This window comes from Mandrillus leucophaeus, unplaced genomic scaffold, assembly GCF_000951045.1.
Source record: "Mandrillus leucophaeus isolate KB7577 unplaced genomic scaffold, Mleu.le_1.0 Scaffold1228, whole genome shotgun sequence".
Classification (NCBI taxonomy): domain Eukaryota; kingdom Metazoa; phylum Chordata; class Mammalia; order Primates; family Cercopithecidae; genus Mandrillus; species Mandrillus leucophaeus.
Window position 1 is genome coordinate 511,923 of NW_012100632.1, and position 19,653 is coordinate 531,575.

A 19,653-nucleotide genomic window follows, 5' to 3' on the forward strand; every position below is an offset into this window, starting at 1 on the left:
ATTAAACTAAAGAGCTTCTGCACAGCAAAAGAAACTACCATCAGAGTGAACAGGCAACCTACAGAATGGGAGAAAATTTTTGCAATCTACTCATCACAATTTTTATATGTTCCATTAAGAACACGAGTCTTGGAAGTTTTGGAAATCAACAAGACCTAAGTGTTTCATTTTATTTCTCTTTTTTAGTACTGTCTCAGCCACCTACGAGTTCTGTTTTATAATTTTCTCTGAGCCTCAGTTACTTCATCTGTAAAATGGGGTCAACTGGGTGTCTGCCTTGTATCATTGTCATGTGGATCATGTGAAGGAATGCAAATCAGATCCCTGGCACAGTGCCTGACTAAATAAGGGAGTACTGGGAAATGTTGTAGCCCTTGATGTTATTTTAAAAACAAAACAAAATGGACTCAATGAGTTTTTTGGAATGATGCCAACAGGTAAAGAAGGACAGGGCCACATATTTGGCAGTCAGGATACAAAGACTCTATGGTGAAGGTCATCTAGGACGGTCTGGAAGGATCCCCAGGTCCTGAGAGCAGTGGACAGCCACACACCTGCAGGGAGGAGCTGTTGGGCCCGACATGCCCAGGCTACTCAGAGACCACAGAAATCAGCTTGTTCTGCAGCCAACACCATCAACCTAACGAGATTTCAAGTTCAATCACTGTCACTTATCTGGCCTGTCTACTGGCACCAAGCAAAAGCAGAGTGCTCCATTTCTAAGTAACAGTTTCCAGATTTCAAGGCCGGAAGCCAGGTTTTTTGCAGGGTACAGGCTTTGGAGCCCAAAGGGGCTCAAGCCTTCAGCTTCAGCAGGATTAAGCAAAGCTCCATCCCCACTAACGTCTGCCTTCCAAACCATGTCTTCCTGGCTCTTTCCTCTAGGGACTGCATGAAGGCTCATTACAGTATACAGCACAGGGCATGGTAAAGTACTGCAGATGCAGGATATGTTCCTAACTCAGCATGTATTCCTAACTCCTTGGCATGGCTCTTGAAGGCCTGCCTGATCTCATCCCTGCCTCTCCCCAGCTTCATCTTCTGCTCCCCCAAGCACATCTCCAGCTCTGGCATTCTAAATTGTTTAGTGTTCCTGCAACATATTCTTATTTCCACATGTCTCCTTGACTTTGAAGAAGAAATATTTCTTCAAGGAATATCCTTCTTCCCCACAACTAAGAATTCCTAGACATCATTCAAAATACAACTCAACTGCCGCCTCTTCCAGGGAGCCTGTCAAGAAGTGTGAAGGGTCTAAGATTCTATTCTATTTGCAAGATGATACATGTGCCTGCCACAGTTTCATGGCTTCTAGCAGAAGACATGAGACTTCCGGGTCAGAGACAAAGGGCTTTATTTCAGCAACACAAAAACAGCATAAGCCTCTTGTCTATATCAGTTCTCCTTGTCTGCAGGTTCCACACTGCCACACGGAGGAGTCCAGGTGGATGCTGCACGTGCATAGGGTTTACATCACACCTAAGGAATCTCAAGCTCAGAGAACCCAAACCTTTGATAATGGACTGCAAGAAAACCTTCCCTCTGCCATGAAGGGAGAGCTACCTCTGTTTTTCAAGGCCACTGCCTATAAAACATCCTTGAAAAGAGGGTCTGGAACAATAGGTCAATTAGTGTCAGATATAGTGTGGATATTTGTCCTCTTTAAATCTCATGTTGAAATTCGATCCCTAGCATGGGAGGTGGGACCTAGTAGAAGATAGCTAGGTCATGGGGGCAGCTCCCTTATGGGTGGCTTGACACTGTTCTCACTCTATCGGTTCCCATGTGTTCTGATTGTTAAAAAGAGGCTGGGCATAGTGACTCATGCCTACAGTCCCAGCACTTTGGGAGGCCGAGGTGGGCGGATCTCTTGAGGCCAGGAGTTCAAAACCAGCTTGGGCAATATAGTGAGGCACTGTCTCTACAAAAACAAAAAACAAAAAAGAGCCTAGCATCTCTCTCTCTCTCTCTCTCCCCTCCCTCCCCCAGCTTCCTCTCACAATGTGACGCCTGCTCACCTTCATCTTCTGCCATGAGTGGGGGCTTCCCAAAGCCATCACCAGGTGCAGATACTGGTGCCATGCTTGTACAGCCTGCAGAACTGTAAGCCAAATAAACCTCTTTTCTTTGTAAATTACCCAGGCTTGTGTACTACTTTCTAGCAATGCAAATGGACTAAGAAGTGCCTCTGCTTATAAAATGAGCAGAAACGAGAGACCCATAAAGAACTCTCTCCCAAGCAAGTCTTCCGTGGCTACCTGGTTTTGCCCCTGCACCATGCCCCTACAATGCCCTGTGCAACCTTTGCCTTTCAAAGTTGTGCATCCATATTGTAAGGACTTGTTTATTTATTTTTTTTGTCCACTACTAGCCTGGATGGTCTCTGATGTTAGAGACTGTCTTTTACATTTCTCTGCCAAAAACGTAGCAAGTATTCAAAGAATGTGCAAATAAATGAATGAATTAATACTGATAATTTTGACAGCCATGGATTGGGCTACCAAAATAATCAAAACATAACAAATGCCTGCTATTTACTGACTTCTTATTCTTTATGTTCCAGGTATTGTATAATATATTGACCTGGGTTATTTTATTTTATCTTCATGACAATACTATATGGAAGGTACTTTTATTAAGCCCATTTTACATACAGGAAAACTAAGGCTTAGAGCAGTTCAGGAACTTAACCAAAGGCACACAGCTAAGAAGTAATAGAATTGCCATTTGAACTGGATCTGCCTGTGCCCGAGCTGTTAACCACCCTGAAGTGCTGCTTCTATCAGCAGTCATCTAAATCTTGTTTGTATTCACAGGGGTGGAGGCAGTAGCCTGCATGTCCCCACCACCCACCCCCTGTGACTCAGCCCATCAGCCGCCTCACATAGACACTGAGCACTCAAATGTTCCTGCTAGGACTTCCCACCTCCCTAATCACCTCACACTGGAATAGATGGTATTTGGTCTTGGGCACGGCCTGGAATGCAAAACTGACCTTTCTCCCTGACAAAGAAAAGAAGGAATAAGATAAATTTGCAGACTCTACATTTGATACAACTTAGAGTTCTCAAACAGCCATCCCCCTTGCTTATAGTTCTTTGACCTAATAATCAAAGAAATATGAACAAAAAGAACATATCTTTTTTCTTTGCCTGTCATATGCTCACGCACTGTTAACACCCACTGTAGGTGAGGGCTGGTGAAACACAGCTTCAGAAATTGATGCTAAAAATAAAATGAGTGTAGCCTTCCTAGAGGAAAATTTGTCAGTATCTCTCAAAATTTTAGATATGGACACCCTTTGACTTAGCAATTTAATTTCTACCATTTACACTGAAAGTATTTGCAAAACCATTCAAAAATATAGAGAGATGTTTACACCAAAACTGTAAATTCACAAATTCTTTTTAAAGAAATAAATCTATAAAGGAAGTCTCTGCAAGCTTAAAATCCTCTGGAAAGATCTACTAATGATTTAATATACATTTTACCAGGATTTTTTATGCATACTTTTTTCTAAAAATATTTCATACACCTTATATGTATATTTTGTATACTTTAAATATTATATATACTGTTCTGCAATGTTTTTCACTTAATGTTCGATTGAAAACAACCTTTTATACCATCTCCACAGTATTAACTCCACAGTATTTTGATTTTAGATGTGAAATCACTTCTATTTAATGAATTCCTTCTTGAAAGATACCGAGGTTGAGGAAAGTACAACTTAATATACCAGGTAACAGCACAAAAAGAAATGCCTACCCCATAAATATTGCTCACCCACATCAACTTTATTTATTTGGGAATTATTTACCCATTTCTGAGAATGATACAGAGCTCTTCAATTTTCCTTATATATATTTTCCTACTGAATAAGGCATGAGGGCCTTATATTTAGCCATAAATCACAAAGTCAACACAAAACATAAATCTCGAAACACAAATGTACCCAAACTTTGTGTGGTTCTCAGACTATGGAACCAAACATTCACACAAGCCTATGCTGTCAACCTCAGGACAACAAGTCTGTTTCTTTCAGCAGAAACCAGTATCACCCCTTGCCAACTTGGGGCCCCAACTTGGAACTTGTCAGTACCCAACCATCGCCTATTCCCCTGGTCATTCATTATGACCTATCCTTCCCTTTGTCTGTATCACCAATTCCCAACCTAGACATATACGACAGGCACCGTTAGGAACAGCAGCGGGATGAGTCAGCCTCATGGCCAGGAGCACAGAGCTTCTGGCAGAGCACATCACTCAGGAAGCGAGGCAGGCTGCTGCAGAATGAAAGGAGCTGGAGGCTACAAACGTCAGAAGAAAGATGCCTGTGCCTGTGGAGGCCTTGCGCATTTCCCCCCAGTCTCATGCCATTCCTTTTTCCGTAAAGTTGCTGGGAACCAGCCAATTAGAACCCAGCTTTAATTACTCTTCAGTAATAATGAACCTCACACAAAGAGCTTTTATAAACTTTGCCACACTAGATTCTCACTCAGTCTTGTGAAAGAGGGATCATTAGCCCCATTTGATAGTTGAAGAAACCGAGTCACAGAGAGCAGAGCTTGTAAAAGTCAATGCAGGGCTCGAACCGAGGTCTGCATCTCGCCTTCTTCAAACTTCTTCATTCTGCCTCAAAATGGACAGAAGGGAAGGGCTGCATCTCCTGGGACCCAGCCACCACCCCAGCCTCCCTGGACCTTGCAGGTCTCCCCCGGAGGCAGATCCTCTGGGAACTGATTGAGTCCCTCTAGAGGTGCCCCACCCTCCCCTGGTGCAATTCCGTTAAAATAATAAGCCCCCAGGGATTCCTCATCATGGTACCCTCTGACACTCTATTAAATGAATGGAGTTCAGCATCAAAACCCAGGGCGCAGAGAGAAAACAAAGCCAGCACCCCACTGTTCACTCTGGAATGAATGAACAAGTTGGGGTCAGGGAAGAACTTGAGGCCTGAGGGAGAAAGGCTTGTTCCACACACTTTCCTCTCCCACTTTCTCGCTTGGTCTCTCTGGGCTTGGAGGTGATGGGTGCTCACTACTCCATGGGAAAAGATGGCCACGGTTTAACATCCCGCTCTCCCCAGGCTCCAACACATTTAACAGGCAAAGTATCCTCACAACAAGCGGTCTCACACTTGTCGAGAACTCCATGGTCACTGTCCTCAGTCTGCTGTCCCAGTCAAAAAGCCACCACAGCACTGGAAGAAGGAAGTCCCTGGGTCACTCAAATCTCTACAAGCTGGGTGCTTTTGGCAGGCAAATGCATCCACCTGTGGCCTCAGAAGTCTGTTGTTTGTTTGTCTCTAGAGACAGGGTATCACTGTCACCCAAGCTGGAATGCAGTGATGCAATCATAGCTCACTGCAGCCTCGACCTCCTGGGCTCAAGCGATCCTCCTGCCTCAGCCTCCTGAGTAGCTGGAACCACAGGCACGTGTCACCAGGCCTACCTATTTTTTTAATTTTTTTATTTTTTGTAGAGGGGTCTCAATTTCTTACCCCGGCTGGTCTTCAATTCCTGTCTTCAAGTGATCCTCCCACCTCAGCCTTCCAAAGTGCTGGGACTACAGGTATGTGCCACTGTACTCAGCCTCTCAGAAGTCTTGGCCAGTATCTTGGAGTTGCTTGTATATGATTGAACCTATAGCTTCAAATGAGGTGCGTTCACTTAGATACAACCCAGCTCACTTTTTAACATTATATTCTAATGTGAAACTAGAAGGACAAAACATGCAGGATGTGCTAAGCCTTGTAGCTGTGAGTTGGATTTTAAAGAGGATGCATCCCATAAAAAGGGTGCCTTGGCTAATTGGGCCAGACTCTTCCTATGTGGGGACACAGTTCCATAAATAAAAGTGTCCTATTAATGCACAATGGCTTGCCCACGCTCTAGCTTCCACATGCTGCGCAAAAGCAGCGCAAAAGCAGCGCAGCATCAGGGCGTCTGCCACTGACCTGTGAAGTGGGGCAGGCGGCAAGTGCAGCACAAAAGCCTCACAACAAAGACATCAGACCACATCTCCATCAGCCGAGGTGCTCAGGTGAAATAACAAGCTGCAGTGTCCTTTTCCCCTTTCACATTTGAGTATAAAAACAGACCAGGGCCTTGCACATACTGCGTGCAATTTCTAGACAGGCATATAGTGTTACTCTCTGTAACTTTCTGTGAGTCTCCTCGGGTTACCATACACATTAATACACATTCCAGCATTTGAAGAAAGGAAAGTAGAGGGTGCGTGGTGATTACTTTTAATTGAATTCATCTGGAAATTTTAAATCCTGAAAATTCAGCTCCCATGTGTAATATTTTAAGGTTTACACAGCATATGATTTGTCCTTTGCCATGGCAAATCTCCCTTTTCCCTCTGAGAGAAAGTTTCTGTAGTGTGTAATGCATTTCAGAGTCAACTGTAAAAATCATTAAATTGCAAAATGATAGAATAGGACAGTGGTGAGAATGCAGAGCCCCCTGCATTCCTTTGATAGTAAACTAGTCTTTATCGCTTTCTATTCAGAGAAAGGAGCTCCGTGTCTCTGTAAAGACGTTGCTGAAGCCCTAGATCAATTGTGTTAGGACGACGGTGAGCCCAGGGATAGGAAGGCGGTTGAATGAAAGAATTCTGTGGACACGGGAAACGAGATCTCACTTCCCTGACTCTGGGCAAGCCACTCCAACAATGAGTGCAGCTCTGTAGTGAGGCACACATGCCACCTTTTCTGCCATATGACATCCTTCTCACGGGTGGCTTGAAAAGTCTCCAATCTGTTCTCCAAAGCCCTGCGGGATCTTCCAGATGCTGGCCAGTCAAGCATCAGATGCCCCAGGTCTCCCTTCTAGTTAATCAAATGGGAATTTATTCTCATATAGAAACCCAATACACTCACATCCCGTGGGTCTGAGCAGGCATCAACACAACCTTGGTGAGCCTCCAGCATGTGGGGTTCTTAGATTTACTGCTCTCCCCTCAACCTCCTGCGTTCTCAGAACTGTCATATATGGGGGTTCAGATTCTGCCCTGCACAAGGGGGCCAAGGTGTGTCCTCCATCACACGATGGCCAGAGGAGACTGCATGGACAGCTGTGGAGATTCTGGGCCTCCCAGATGAGATCTGAAGCAGAGTACACAGGGGCACACAAGGCCATGCATGCTTGGGAAAAGTGACACACAGCACAAAAGTGTAGGCAACCAGTTTCTGCCCCAAGCATGCCCTTGGCATGTTCAAGATCTTGTCTCTTCCCCACCCCACTCTCAGAGTCTCAGTTCCCCTGACTAAAAGGCACCAACTGGACACAACTGCCTTGTTGAAGGGGTGGAGGGGGCAGCAAGGGATGCAGGTGTGGCAGCCTCATGTGCACCTGATCCTCCAGCAGGTGCAGGTGTACTCACAGGCATGGCTGCTGCCCTCCCCAGAGCACAGCTGTACCATTGTGCAATGATAGATTAAGTTTTCTTTACTTGAGAACAAAAGATTTTTTCCTAATTCACAGCCCTGTGAGTTCTGTTTCCCCTGCCCTTTTCATTCCACAACTCTGCTCGGGCCTCAATGCTTCATCAAACCCCCAACACAGCCTGAGATCTGGAACACTCTAAACCGCTTCCCTCTAGAACCATGATCATATCCTATGGCTGGCTGGTTTTTGTTTTGCTTTCTTCTCTCTCTCCCATCTTTGGAAGCTGGCCTTCCTTCCATCCCTGCCTTAGTTAACCTTGTCTTTGTTTCTCTCTCTCTTTTTTTTTTTTTGAGACAGAGTTTCGCTCTTGTTGCCCAGGCTGGAGTGCAATGACATGATCTCGGCTCATCGCAACCTCCTCCTCCCAGGTTCAAGTGATTCTCCTGCCTCAGCCTCCCGAGTAGCTGGGATTACAGGCATGTGCTACCACGCCCAGCCTATTTTTATCCTATTAGTAGAGGCGGGATTTCATCATGTTGGCCAGGCTAGTCTCGAATTCCTGACCTCATGATCTGCCTGCCTCAGCCTCCCAAAGTGCTGGGATGACAGGCGTGAGCCACCGCGCCCGGCCAACCTTGTCTTTGTTTCAGAGGCTTCTGTGCTGCCATGGCTGGGAGAGATGATGGACATTGTTACCTCACTTGAAGATGGGGAAACCGAGGTGTCCTGACTGGAAGGACAAAGTGAGGCTTCTAGACCCCACAGCCAGTGCCCTTTCCATTTCACTGCACAGTTCCTCACCCCCACCCCCAGGCTCCCTTGGATGGTGGGTCACTACCATTGCACACAGCCAACTGGACCCCCAGCCTGCTGTAAATGTTGGCCAGCTCCCGACATTTGAGCACTGTGCCAAAAACAAAGAAAAAATTCCCTCAGCCACTAACCAAGACAACACCACCTTCCTAACTGTCATCAGTACACTGGTTCTCTTCCAGCCGTAAGACCAAAAGAGGTGGGGAAAATCATCAATGCCCTGGGAAGGCTGAGGATGCATAAGCCACTGGATACAGAGGGGCTGGCTTACAGTCTCCATAAAAAAGACACACTTTCCCTGCTGGCCACTCCTCAGCAGGCGTGTGCATCCAAAGCCAGCATCTCTTTGAGAAGATGAAGTGCAGTTGAGCCACCTCTGGTCTGGGAGTTAGGAGACCAATGACTCCAACCGGGTCATCTCCTGACCTATGCCCAGGTTTTCCTTCTGTGAAATCACACCCCTTCCAAATTTAGGACTCTATAATTCTGTGAAATCCATCCTGCCTCTGGATTAAGCAACAGGCAACTAACAGAAGCAATCACGGGGGACCAGAGCCTAGCCCTGGAATGGACCGACAGCCTTTTCCCCTTTAGGCCACTGGGCTCCACATAAGGTGTTCTTGTTCTCAAACTGCCTGACCAGAGGTGGGATTACAAAAGGGGTGGCCATCCCAGACGCTTTGGGGATTTCACCACCTGATACACCAGGTGTGTTACCAAAGTCCCAGTCAACATGTCTGGTACTCGCTTGTCCCCTTTCAAAGCTGACATAGGTCATGCAAATGACTACTCAATTTAATTTCTCTGTTGTTTCTGATGCCAAGTGCATGAAGGCATAACCTATTACTGGACTGCATCAGTCTGGTCAGAAATGTCGGCATTGAGGGATCTTGGTAGAAATGAGTCAGGAGACTCCACTCCCTCCTGCCCATGGTCTGCATCTGAGTCACCGTTGGCAAACTGAATGAAAGTGAGTGTACTGGGGTGCAGGTACAGGGGAAATTACAACTTACGTGGCTCCTTCTGCCTTCTTCATCTCCCACAGACGTGATAACTGTCTCTGAAAAGACCGTTTGGCCAGTCTGGTTGTTGGTTATCTGTAGTAAAACAGGTACAGTGAAAGTAAAATAGAAGGAATTCTGGACAAATTCCACAAGTTGTTTTTGTGTTTTGTTTTCCAATTTCTGAAGCAGCGGCATCCAGTATAGGAGTCAAAATGCCCACCCCGCTTTCTTTCTGAGTTCCCTCGGCAGCTGTGAGATGGGCAGCTTCCCCTGGGCACAGTGATAAAAGATGTTAAGAGTCAGCCTCATAGGGTTGCTATGAGGAGGAAATGAGGGGATCCGGAGAAATCACTCCACACAGCGCCTGACAACCAGCAAAATGCTCAAAGATGTCAGCTCTTTCTATCATTCTTGGGGCTCATCACTTGAAACTCAATGTCAACTTTATTTTTGACAAATTACAAGTCTAGGTGTCTAGTTGAACATCTTTCATGAAAAGCAAGCAGGTTTTAGCTCTAGCAGCCCTACCTGATTCGAGTGAATGGTTTCATTTCATCAAGAAAGTGCTTAAGTACAATGAGAGACTTGTTCCAACATTGCTGTATCTATTGTCTGCCTCTGATTCTGTAACCAGGTGCAGGCATCTCAAAGCTAAGTCTAACAGAGAACCCAGGCTGTTCTTGCCCCATGAAAGGTCATGTCTAATGTTTGGTTTGGTGACGAAGGATAGAAGAGATGTTTGGTCACCTGACCAAGATGGTGAAACCCCATCTCTACTAAAAATACAAAAATTAGCCACAGTGGCAGGTGCCTATAATCCCAGCTACGTGGGAGGCTGAGGCAGGAGAATCGCTTGAACCTGGGCTGCAGAGGTTGCAGTGAGCTGAAATCGTGCCACTGCACTACTCCAGCCTGGGCGATAGAGTGAAACTCTATCTCAAAAACAAACAAACAAAAACAGAAAGAAAGAAAAGAAAAGATGCTGGCTCAGGAGCTAGGAGATGTGTATTCTTTGAGCTCTGGCTCAGTCGCCAATAACCATCTAGTATGTTACCTGGAACAAATCATATCTTTTCTCTGATTCAAGATTTCCTCACTTCTACATCATCTTTAAGGTCTCTGCCAGCTCTAATATCACAGGAATCTGCAGCCAGGACAAAGTGGAAACTATTGTACTAATTTGCAGAAGGGAATCAAATTCTAGTTCTGAGAAGGTAAGGACCACATCTTAATTACCATGCTTTTACATTTTTACCTAAATAATTCCTCTCCCCAAAAGAAATGATCTCTTCCTTTATGCTAGCTTTTTATAGAATTAACCAATGTCATATTTTTAAAAATTCTACAAGCCTGTACGTATGGGTTGCATGACTTATCAGAACCTTTATTATAACAATTTGTATATTTCTTAAATCTCCAGAAGAAGAATATATAAGATGATTTCCAAATATGTTTCACTACTACTGAGCCCTTCTTTTATGAAGCATTGCATAGAGCTAGTGTTTTTTTGTTTGTTTGTTTGTTTGTTTGTTGATACAGAGTCTCGCTCTGTCATCTAGGCTGGAGTGCAGTCGTGCGATGATCTCGGTTCACTGCAACCTCCACCTCCTGGGTTCAAGTGATTCTCCTGCGTCAGCCTCCCCGAGTAGCTGGGACTATAGGTGTGTGCCACCATGCCCAGCTAATTTTTGTATTTTTAGTAGAGACAGGGTTTCGCCATGTTGGCCAGGCTGGTCTCAAGCTCCTGACCTCAGGTGATCCGCCCGCCTTGGCCTCCCAAAGTGCTGGGAATACAGGCATAAGCTACCGTGCCTGGCCTTTTTTTTTTTTTTTTTGACAGTTTCACTGTGTCACCCAGGCTGGAATGCAGTGGTGTGATCTCGGCTCACTGTAACCTCTGCCTCCAGGTTCAAGTGATTCTCCTGCCTCAGTTTCCCGAGTCGCTGAGATTACAGGCACGTGACACCATGCCCGGCTAAGGCTAATTTTTGGTTTTTTTTGGATTTTTTTTAGAAATGGGGTTTCACCATGTTGGCCAGGCTGGTCTCGAACTCCTGACCTCAAGTGATCCTCCCACCTCAGCCTCCCAAAGTGCTGGGATTACAGGCATGAGCCATCACACCCGGCTGAAGATTAGTGTTCTATAAAACCCATTTGAGAACTACTGCACTGTGTTGATAAAATAACTTTATTATAATAACAGTAATAATAAGAATACTGGTTTTTGCATTGCACTTTACAGTTTACAATGAACTTTCATACACTTTAGGTCATTTGACCTGCACAATACTGTAATGTAGATGTTGATATCCTTATTTCACAAATGCAGTTAGTGAGAATCAAGACATTTAAGTAATTTTTCAAAAATCACACTAGAGACTGGTAGGACTCACACTCAGGTATTCTGACATTTACAAGAAGCAACTTTAAGAAGCAACCAAACCTGTTGGTTAATTATTGTCAGAAAGGATGGCTTGATATTGGGTTTGACAAGAATAAAACAATCACCTTGAAAACATTCGCCAGTCGCAGATGAGCAATGCCAAAGGATTGTGTTCTGCAGGTAAACTCATTCATTTACCTGGAGGATACACTCTGTAGCTGATTCATCTAACTGAACCCATTACTATGCAGTGGCAGAAGTGCCACACAAAAGCTATTTTATAGTCAAGGCAATGGCACGTGAAAATTGATCCCCTATGCCCTGTGGCACAGAAACACTGTTGTTTCAACCAAGTAATTATCTGGGCACTTGAACAAAAGTGAGGCTCTTTTGCGAAAGCCACTGTGGCCTTGCATACAGGAGTTGAGATGAGCTGAGGGGGCAAACTCCTTGATATTCACACTGGGATGCTAACAATGATCCTGAATATCTGCACAGCACACAGTCTTAGGCAGTTTGCTCTCAGGGTCCTGCCAAATCATGTCAGAGACATTGCACACCAGGGGCAAGCTAGTGCTATGTTCCTTGAGATTTGCAGAGCTTTCTTCATCAGGTCAGAATGGGAATGAACCTGGTTGCTCTTCATGCATGATGTTAGACCAAGAGGCACTCAGACAGGTGGTAGTTTGGGGAAAAATCTGCTATAGAATTTTGAATGCACAACCAGCAAACGGATGAGAGTTTAATTTTGTGGCAATAGAGGGTTTCTCTTTTGGAAATGGGGTATATCATACTTACATGCCTCCTAAAAAAAAGCGAGGGTCAATTCACCATAACATGATCTCTAGTTCAATCCCTACTAAGACATACATAAAAACCTATGAGATAGATCAATTCCACAAATGTAATGCTAGGAAAGGGTGTTTTTAGACATTCATTTGCTTTCTTTTTTCAAATGATAATCCCTGGACATTCCTTTGCAACTGGACTGGCAGGAAGCCTAGGGTTAAATATATTGCATAAATGCAAAAGCAATTTAGGATCCTGATACATTGTCTCTCCACTTTAAACAGTAACATTACTCCTGGTTTTCAATCTGTATTTTATGATTCTCAGTTGTATTTTGGGCTTGCATATCACATATGAAAAAAAAAAAAGCTTAGTTCTCTGATGGGACTGGACACTATAGAAAGGAGGAGGTGCTGGCCACGACTTACCTTGTGAATTTCTCGGTGCACATGGATGGTATTATTTCCAACCTTGGTGTCTGTGTTGGTCTCATTGTGATAGCTGGGAGGTAAGTTTGCCAGGTTCACTTCTGATGACGCTTTGGCAGCAGCTTCTTCTGCCTCCATCTATTAAATCAATGAATTTAATGAGCAAAATTATTTTCTCTTGTTACAAATGAGAGTCTATTAGAAAAAAAAATCTCTTTTCCTCTTCTGCAATTACAAAGAATCATGATGATGATAGGTGCTATTAATTGAGTACTCACTATGATAAGATATTATACTAAATGTTTTATATATATTACAGCACTGAAATTTCACAACCCCTCTGGGAGGTGGGTGTTAATGTCCTCGTATTACAAATAGGGAAACTGAGGCTCAGGAAGACTAGATAAATTCCCCAGGTTCCCAGAAAATGGTGGAGCTGGATTTTGAACATGTTTCCATTAGATAGTCTTGCTCCCTGTATAAATGCTGTTGATGCCCTGCCCATCTCCTGGGGGCCTAATCTGGAGGTCACCTGCATCCAGTTCCCACACATGCCAACAACCAACTCCGTCTCTCTCCGAGGGCATTCTCTGGTCACCAAAGTATGCTCAGTCTGCACAGGCCCCAAGTGCTAGGGAGTTAACATCCTAGCAGTGACAGACAGGCTATGAAGGTAAGCACTCCAGCTTCTCCCTTCGCTAGACAATTCTAAAGCATATAGAATCTACGTAGTCTCCCTCTGAGGCCCCCAGTGGGATGGAGCTCTAGATGCCCGGAGCAGTAACCTGCTTGTGGGCATACCGTTGATTGTCTTTCTTTTCTTTCATCTCACTTCCCCACTTCCTGCTAGTGTCTTCTGGGAACACATCCCAAATACACTATTTGCTCTTAAATTCTTGTGGCAGGGCCTGTTGGTGGTGGTGGTAGGGGCAGGGGATGGAGGGAACCTGAACTTACTCCCTGTAGGTAGGGCCACAGCTGTGTCTCCTTCCCCACCCTACCTCTTGGGTACCCTTGTAGGAAATCCTTGGAAAGGGACCTTTGTAGAGGGTCAGTTAACCAGTTCCCGGGGTCCACACCCCTTCTGGTCTTCTTGAACGTATGTTCTTCTCTGGTGTCAGGTTTCTGTGGCCACTGTCCTCAAATCCTCCAGTCTCATGATCCTCCATAACATCTATACCAGATACGTCAGTGACCTCATGTCTGCACTCAACCTCCCCTTCCAGATTATCACCCTGTCCTAGCCCTGATGAGCGGGCAGTTGACAATGTCACCTGTTCACAGCTGATGGGACCCAAAGGGAGGCCACATCATAGACTAATTGAGCCAATCAGATACTCTCTCTAGGAATTTAAAATGAGAGACACAAAGAGAAGTTCTACTTGATATATGGCAATTTTTCTACACTGCTAGTTTTGACTGTGGGCTATTTTTATTTTAAAAAAGAATGCTCAAAAATATTTTTCTCTTTAAAAAATCACTGTCCTCTATCCCCTCAAGTACTAGATGAGCCTCTGCTTTAATCATCAGGTTTGCTGAGTTGAGGAGGATAGAAGGAAAGAATCCTCATGTCTCAATGCAACACGAAAACACTAAACTCGAAGTGTGAAGAAAACCTGGTAGGCAGAAAGACTCAACAAGGACTTAGTCAGTGGCCACCATGTACACAGTGCTGTGCTGGATTCTGAGATGGCTGCTGAGATGTTTGAAACTTGATCACTGGCTTCATAACAACAATAATTCTAAGAATAGCCCCCATGTTTGGGGCACTGACAATATCTGAGCCGTTGCACCAGATGCCCTGAATATTCACAGCAATCTTAATGGGAAAGCTGTGATTACAGAGTCACGTCCAAAAGTTAAAAAAATAGACATATCTGGATCCCTTCATGGACCTGTTGAATTGGGATTTCTAGAGGTGAGACCCCCGATGTTACTGAGCTTCTCAGATGATTCTGAGGATTTCCCTCCCCTCCCTCTGACCCCCCAGTTAAGAATCTCTGTTCCGGGCAATAGGGAACTACAGCAAGTTCCAGAAGGCTAGAGGGAAAACAATATAATGAGTAGACCAGAAAGAGAGGGGAGTCAGGGAACTGGCTAGAATTAGGTCTAGGAGATGGGAGCTACATCTGGGTAGGGGCCTTCTAGGTGGGAAAGACTCTAAGTAAGTCTAGAAGGATCAAGCCATTGAGAGATGGCCACTGGATGAGTCAAGTCGTTGCCTGCAGCATCCTCAGAGAGGAACACAGTGGAAAGTACCAGGATTCTGGAGTCAGACAAGGTGGGTTCAAGTCCTGGCTCTGCCACAAAGTAGCTGTATGACTTTGGACAAGATACCAAATCCCACTAAACCTCAGCTTGCTCATTTGTAAAATAAGGATGTCCTACTTTGTTGAGTAGATATAAGAATTAAGGACCATGACGTAGATACAAGAATTAAGGCATGAAAGACACTACCTGCCACACAGCAAAGATGAAATTCATAGCTGTTTTCATCATATTGCCCTTTAAGAAGGCAGTTTCAAAAGAAGCCAGTTTGTTTTGCCAGAGTTCTGAAGGGAATGGATAGCTAGAAGCAGGAAGAGCAGACAGCTGATATCATGTGTTTGAAGAGCTTGCCAACAAAGGGCAGAAGAAACGGTGCTGAGAGAGAAGACAGAATGGGCAAGAAAATGACTTTTTTTTTTTTTTTTTTTTTTTAAAGCAAAGGACCTTGCCCTCAGTTACCACTCTGGTTAGTGACAGAAAAGATACAGCTGGGAAGAGAAGACTGAAGGTGCTGGACAGGATCCACCCAGAAGAAGAGAATGTTTTAGTGTTTTTTAAATTCCCATAGGGATCAGTTTGGCTTTCAAATAATTGACAAGTTGCCAAACCTAGAGTTTCCTCTAGGCTGAGCAGATAGTCTTTTTATAAAACTTTTCCCCCCAGCTCAGCCACTGGTTATTTCAACAGAATGAGCTAACGGTTCTTAAATGGCACCATGAACTAAAAGTATAGTTTACAATGGAAATTTCAACCGCAACTATTATTGCCACTAGCAAGAGAAACTTAAGTCTGAAGCAAAAGGAGCTGTTTCATAGAGGAGGAATGTGAATGCTGTTAAAAATGGCATTTATAGTGAGCTAAATCTGTGTGTCTGCAAAAGGGGTATAGTAGGAAAAATTAAAGAGATGAATCCAGGCTTGGTATTGGAGTTCTTGCTAAGAATAGGTGAGGCAGTAAGAACATTCTAAAACTAGTGAGTTACAGAGCTAGCAATAAGGGGAGGAGAAACAGAGTGGTTATATCTTCAGAATACATTGGTAGCATACAGAACAGTAATGTAGGAAAGTAGTAATATCCCTGATTGAAGCCATTTGAAGATTTGCTTTTCCCAATAATGGCTGTACAACTAGACCTGCTTTGTCCTTCCCCTTAAGAAACTTCAACAGCTTGAGCCAGCTGGAACATTGATAATGCCAGGAAGTTTCTTGAAAGCAGATTCATGATGCAACTATGTAAACAAATAATGCATCTGGCCCAGGTCTTTTTTATTTTTCCCCTGAACAATGACTAAATGCCAATTATCCTGTGTCTATGAGATTTAAGGGGCATTCTGGTAGTCTCTTTACAAAAAATTAATACTAATAACCACAGTCTATTAACAATCTATTGTATTCTATTTTTGAAGATATCTAAAAGATACTTTTAACATTTTAAGATTAATTTTTAATGCTTTAAGATATTTTAAAAGATAGATTCTATTGAGAACCACAGGCATCACAAGCTCAATTTAATTTGAAGCTGCAGAGTTAAGAGACATTGGGGCCTATCTGACTCCCTTCACCCTTTAATTGTTCCATGTCATGATTGTTTCGCAATCACAGGAAACAAAGATCATGGATCTTGGGCTCTGGACCTGACCAGTGGATATTCAAGGATGGCTGCCCAACTCACTGATTTGCTTTATTTGCATCATCTCATTGAATTCTCACCTTACCCTAAGAGGTGGACATTTCTCCACTTCAGACTCAGGATGCCATTGCCAGTAAGTGGCAGAGCAGGGACTGGATGAGGGAAGGTCAGTCTCCACTGCCTGTTCTCCTGCCATGGTATTCAACTTCTCTCATCCTGTACCCACCGCCAGCGAGGACACCTCTGGGAAACAGTGGGATAGAAGAGACAGCATCTCCTCTGGTGGCAAACTTCAACTCCCAACCTACACAGAGCCACATCTAGAGGGAGGAAAGCTGGGGTCTTGGCAAAGCCCAGTGTGGATAACGCCCATGGAGAAGACCCCGTCACTAGGTCCCGCAGAGCCCCACACTGCTCTGCTCAAGAAGAGACTGAAGAGGCCCTTGCTGCTCCCTCTCCTGCCTCACCAGAAGCTAACGTCAGAGGACCAGGCTGGAGACTTTCTGAACAGTGGTGGGCACAAAAACATAGAGGTGACTTACTCAGTCTTATTAGGAATCTGTGTGCAGGAGGGAAAGTTCTAGAACCTGTATAAGGAAAGCAGACGGCCTGCCCTAGAACGAGAGGCATCACGAACCCCATTTAATTTGAAGCTTCAGAGTTAAGAGACATGGGGGCCTATCTGAATCCCTTCAGCCTTTAATTGTTCCATGTCATGATCGTTTTGCAGTCACAGGAAACAGAAAGATCATGGGTCTCGGGATCTGGGCCTGTCCAGTGGATATTCAAGGACAGCTGCCCAAGTCACTGCCTCCAAAGCCAGTGTCCCCTTCACTGCAAACTCCACAGGCTAACTGTTGTGGAGTGGAAGGGGAAATAGCCCCAAACTACAAAGGGCTGTGGGGAGAAAGCAACTTCTCCCTGGAGACGAGGGCCAGCAGTTAAGGCTTTGTCCAAGGGGGCTACCAAGCTGGAGAGAGCAGGGATGTGAAACCAGACCAGGGGTTAACCAGCCTGGACATTAGTTTCCTGCTGGCTCCTTCACTGGGATGGCTGGCTCCTCTCTAGACACAGGCTACAGACAGAGCCCGGCCCAACAGCGCCCACGCCTACCCACCTCAGGCACCAGGGACAGCTCCCCGCACCTGGATGGAGAGGGCAGGGTCAGTGACATCTTCTTCCCAGGCAGCCCTTGGCATGCGTGGGTGCCCATCACAGAGGACAGAACAAGACGCCACCCACAGTGTTTAGACCTGGAGGTGATGGAGGGCAGAAGCTAGGCAAAACTTTGCTAAGGTACGTGGTATCTGATAATAATAGTTGCTAAATACTGTGCACCTATTACTTGCCAGATGCCCACACTTACGACATTTAGCTCTCACAGGGAACTGAGGTGCAGGATATAAATGATTTGCCCAATGTCACCCTGTTACTGAGTGGCAGAGGAGGACGTGAGCCCAGGACAACTGCAAAGCACTGTTGGGTGGAAGGGGGATTGCCTCTCACATCCTCATCCGCCACTCATACAGTGCTGAGATTTGGGATTTCCATCTTCCCTCTCTGCCCCCACATTGCATGAGAAGCAAGACAGCCCAGACAGACTGCCAGCAAAGCTCAGGGCTCTTTGCCTCTTTGTCCCTGCGTGGCATCCTAACAAGCTCAAAGCATAACAGACAAGCTAGAACTTGGCGATGCCTGGAGCTTGCCCCGGGTCTCTGTGAAACCACAGTACTGGAATACCAGGGGCCCTGCAAACCTTCGCTTACAATAGGGAAGGCCCACGGCATGCCGGACGCCAACTGCAGGCAGGTGGCCCCAGCTATCTCGGGAGGGTCCAGCTGCAGAGCCTCTCGGTTCACAGGCTCAGATCCAGACTTTTTGGCAAGGAGGCAAAACGAGGCGGGAGTAGGGATCACCCTGCGCTGCCTCCAGGCCACTCTCCATCGGCTGTGGGCCCTTCCCAGCCCCTGCTCGGGACCCCAGGTCTCTGGCCAGCGCTCTTCCACGCCTTCCCAGCCTTCGCTGCCCCCAGCCTGGCTCTTCCCAGAGCCCCGCGCCACCAGCGCGCACCCACCTCCTCCACCGCGCTGCGCAATTTGTGCTGCGTGTCCTCCATCAGTTCCTCAACCTCGCGGAACATCTCGTTGAGCGTGGCCTCCTCCTGTGGGTAGCTGAAAGCCGGGCCGGGCTCGACGGGAGCCGAGGTCGCCGTCGGAGCGGGCGCGGGGGCCGTGGGGACTGCCGCCGCCAGCAGCAGGCACAGTAGGGTGGCCCCGAGCCGCTGCATCTCCGCTCTGCGCCCGCAGCCGCCGCCTGTGTGTCCCGGAACGCAATCAGAGGCGCGCGGACCACCCCCCTCGCCTGGCCCGCCGCCCCGCCCCGCTCCGCCCAGCCGCCCGCCCCTGGCGCCCCTCTTTCCCGCACCCGCCCGGAGACAGGAGGAAACTGAGGCCACTGAAAACGCAGCTCCTCTACACCCGAAAAGATGCGACCCCACCCGCTCCAGCCCGAGCCCGGATCGCCCCAGGACCCCGCACCCCCATCCTCCAGCACAAGCTGAGCTCTGCCTCTCACCTGCGATGCTGGAGCCCTCGCCAGAGCAACCGAACCCGGATCCTCTACGCTAACAGCTCCCAAGCCCCAGCTCACCTCGACTTAGTCCCCGGTTCAAACCCTAACCCCTCCTCCACCAAGTCAGAGTGCCCGACCCCTACTTCCACCCCAATCCTCTCTCAGCCCCTACCTGGGGTGGGCAGAGCACAGGTCAGCCCCCTCCCCTTGGCGTCGGGTTCTACTCGAGTGCTACGCCCCACACCCACCCAGGGGAGGCTGAGCTCAGCCAAGTCGTCCCCTCCTCCACCGCCGCCCCTCACCCACCCTGACTGGACCGAGCTGCGCTGCGGGCTGGACTGGATCTGCTCGCTCCGGCCGGGAGGCCGCCG

General features: G+C 46.4%; 1 protein-coding gene across 3 annotated transcripts in view; it reads right to left on the reverse strand.

Moving 5' to 3' along the window:
- The window catches only part of DKK3 (dickkopf WNT signaling pathway inhibitor 3), a 49,208-nt gene that overhangs the window by 28,799 nt on the left and 756 nt on the right, over positions 1 to 19,653 (reverse strand). Inside the window, exons 1-4 of one of the 3 annotated variants that reach the window (XM_011971493.1) lie at positions 19,589 to 19,647; positions 18,786 to 19,024; positions 12,815 to 12,952; positions 9,224 to 9,307 (exon numbers count right to left, since the gene is read on the reverse strand). In XM_011971493.1, coding sequence (XP_011826883.1) covers positions 9,224 to 9,307; positions 12,815 to 12,952; positions 18,786 to 18,998 — 435 coding nt within the window. In that variant the 5' untranslated portion in view covers positions 18,999 to 19,024; positions 19,589 to 19,647. Of the gene's footprint in view, positions 1 to 9,223; positions 9,308 to 12,814; positions 12,953 to 18,785; positions 19,025 to 19,285; positions 19,532 to 19,588; positions 19,648 to 19,653 lie in introns of those variants that run through there. The other 2 variants (XM_011971492.1, XM_011971491.1) reach the window with 2 other exon arrangements.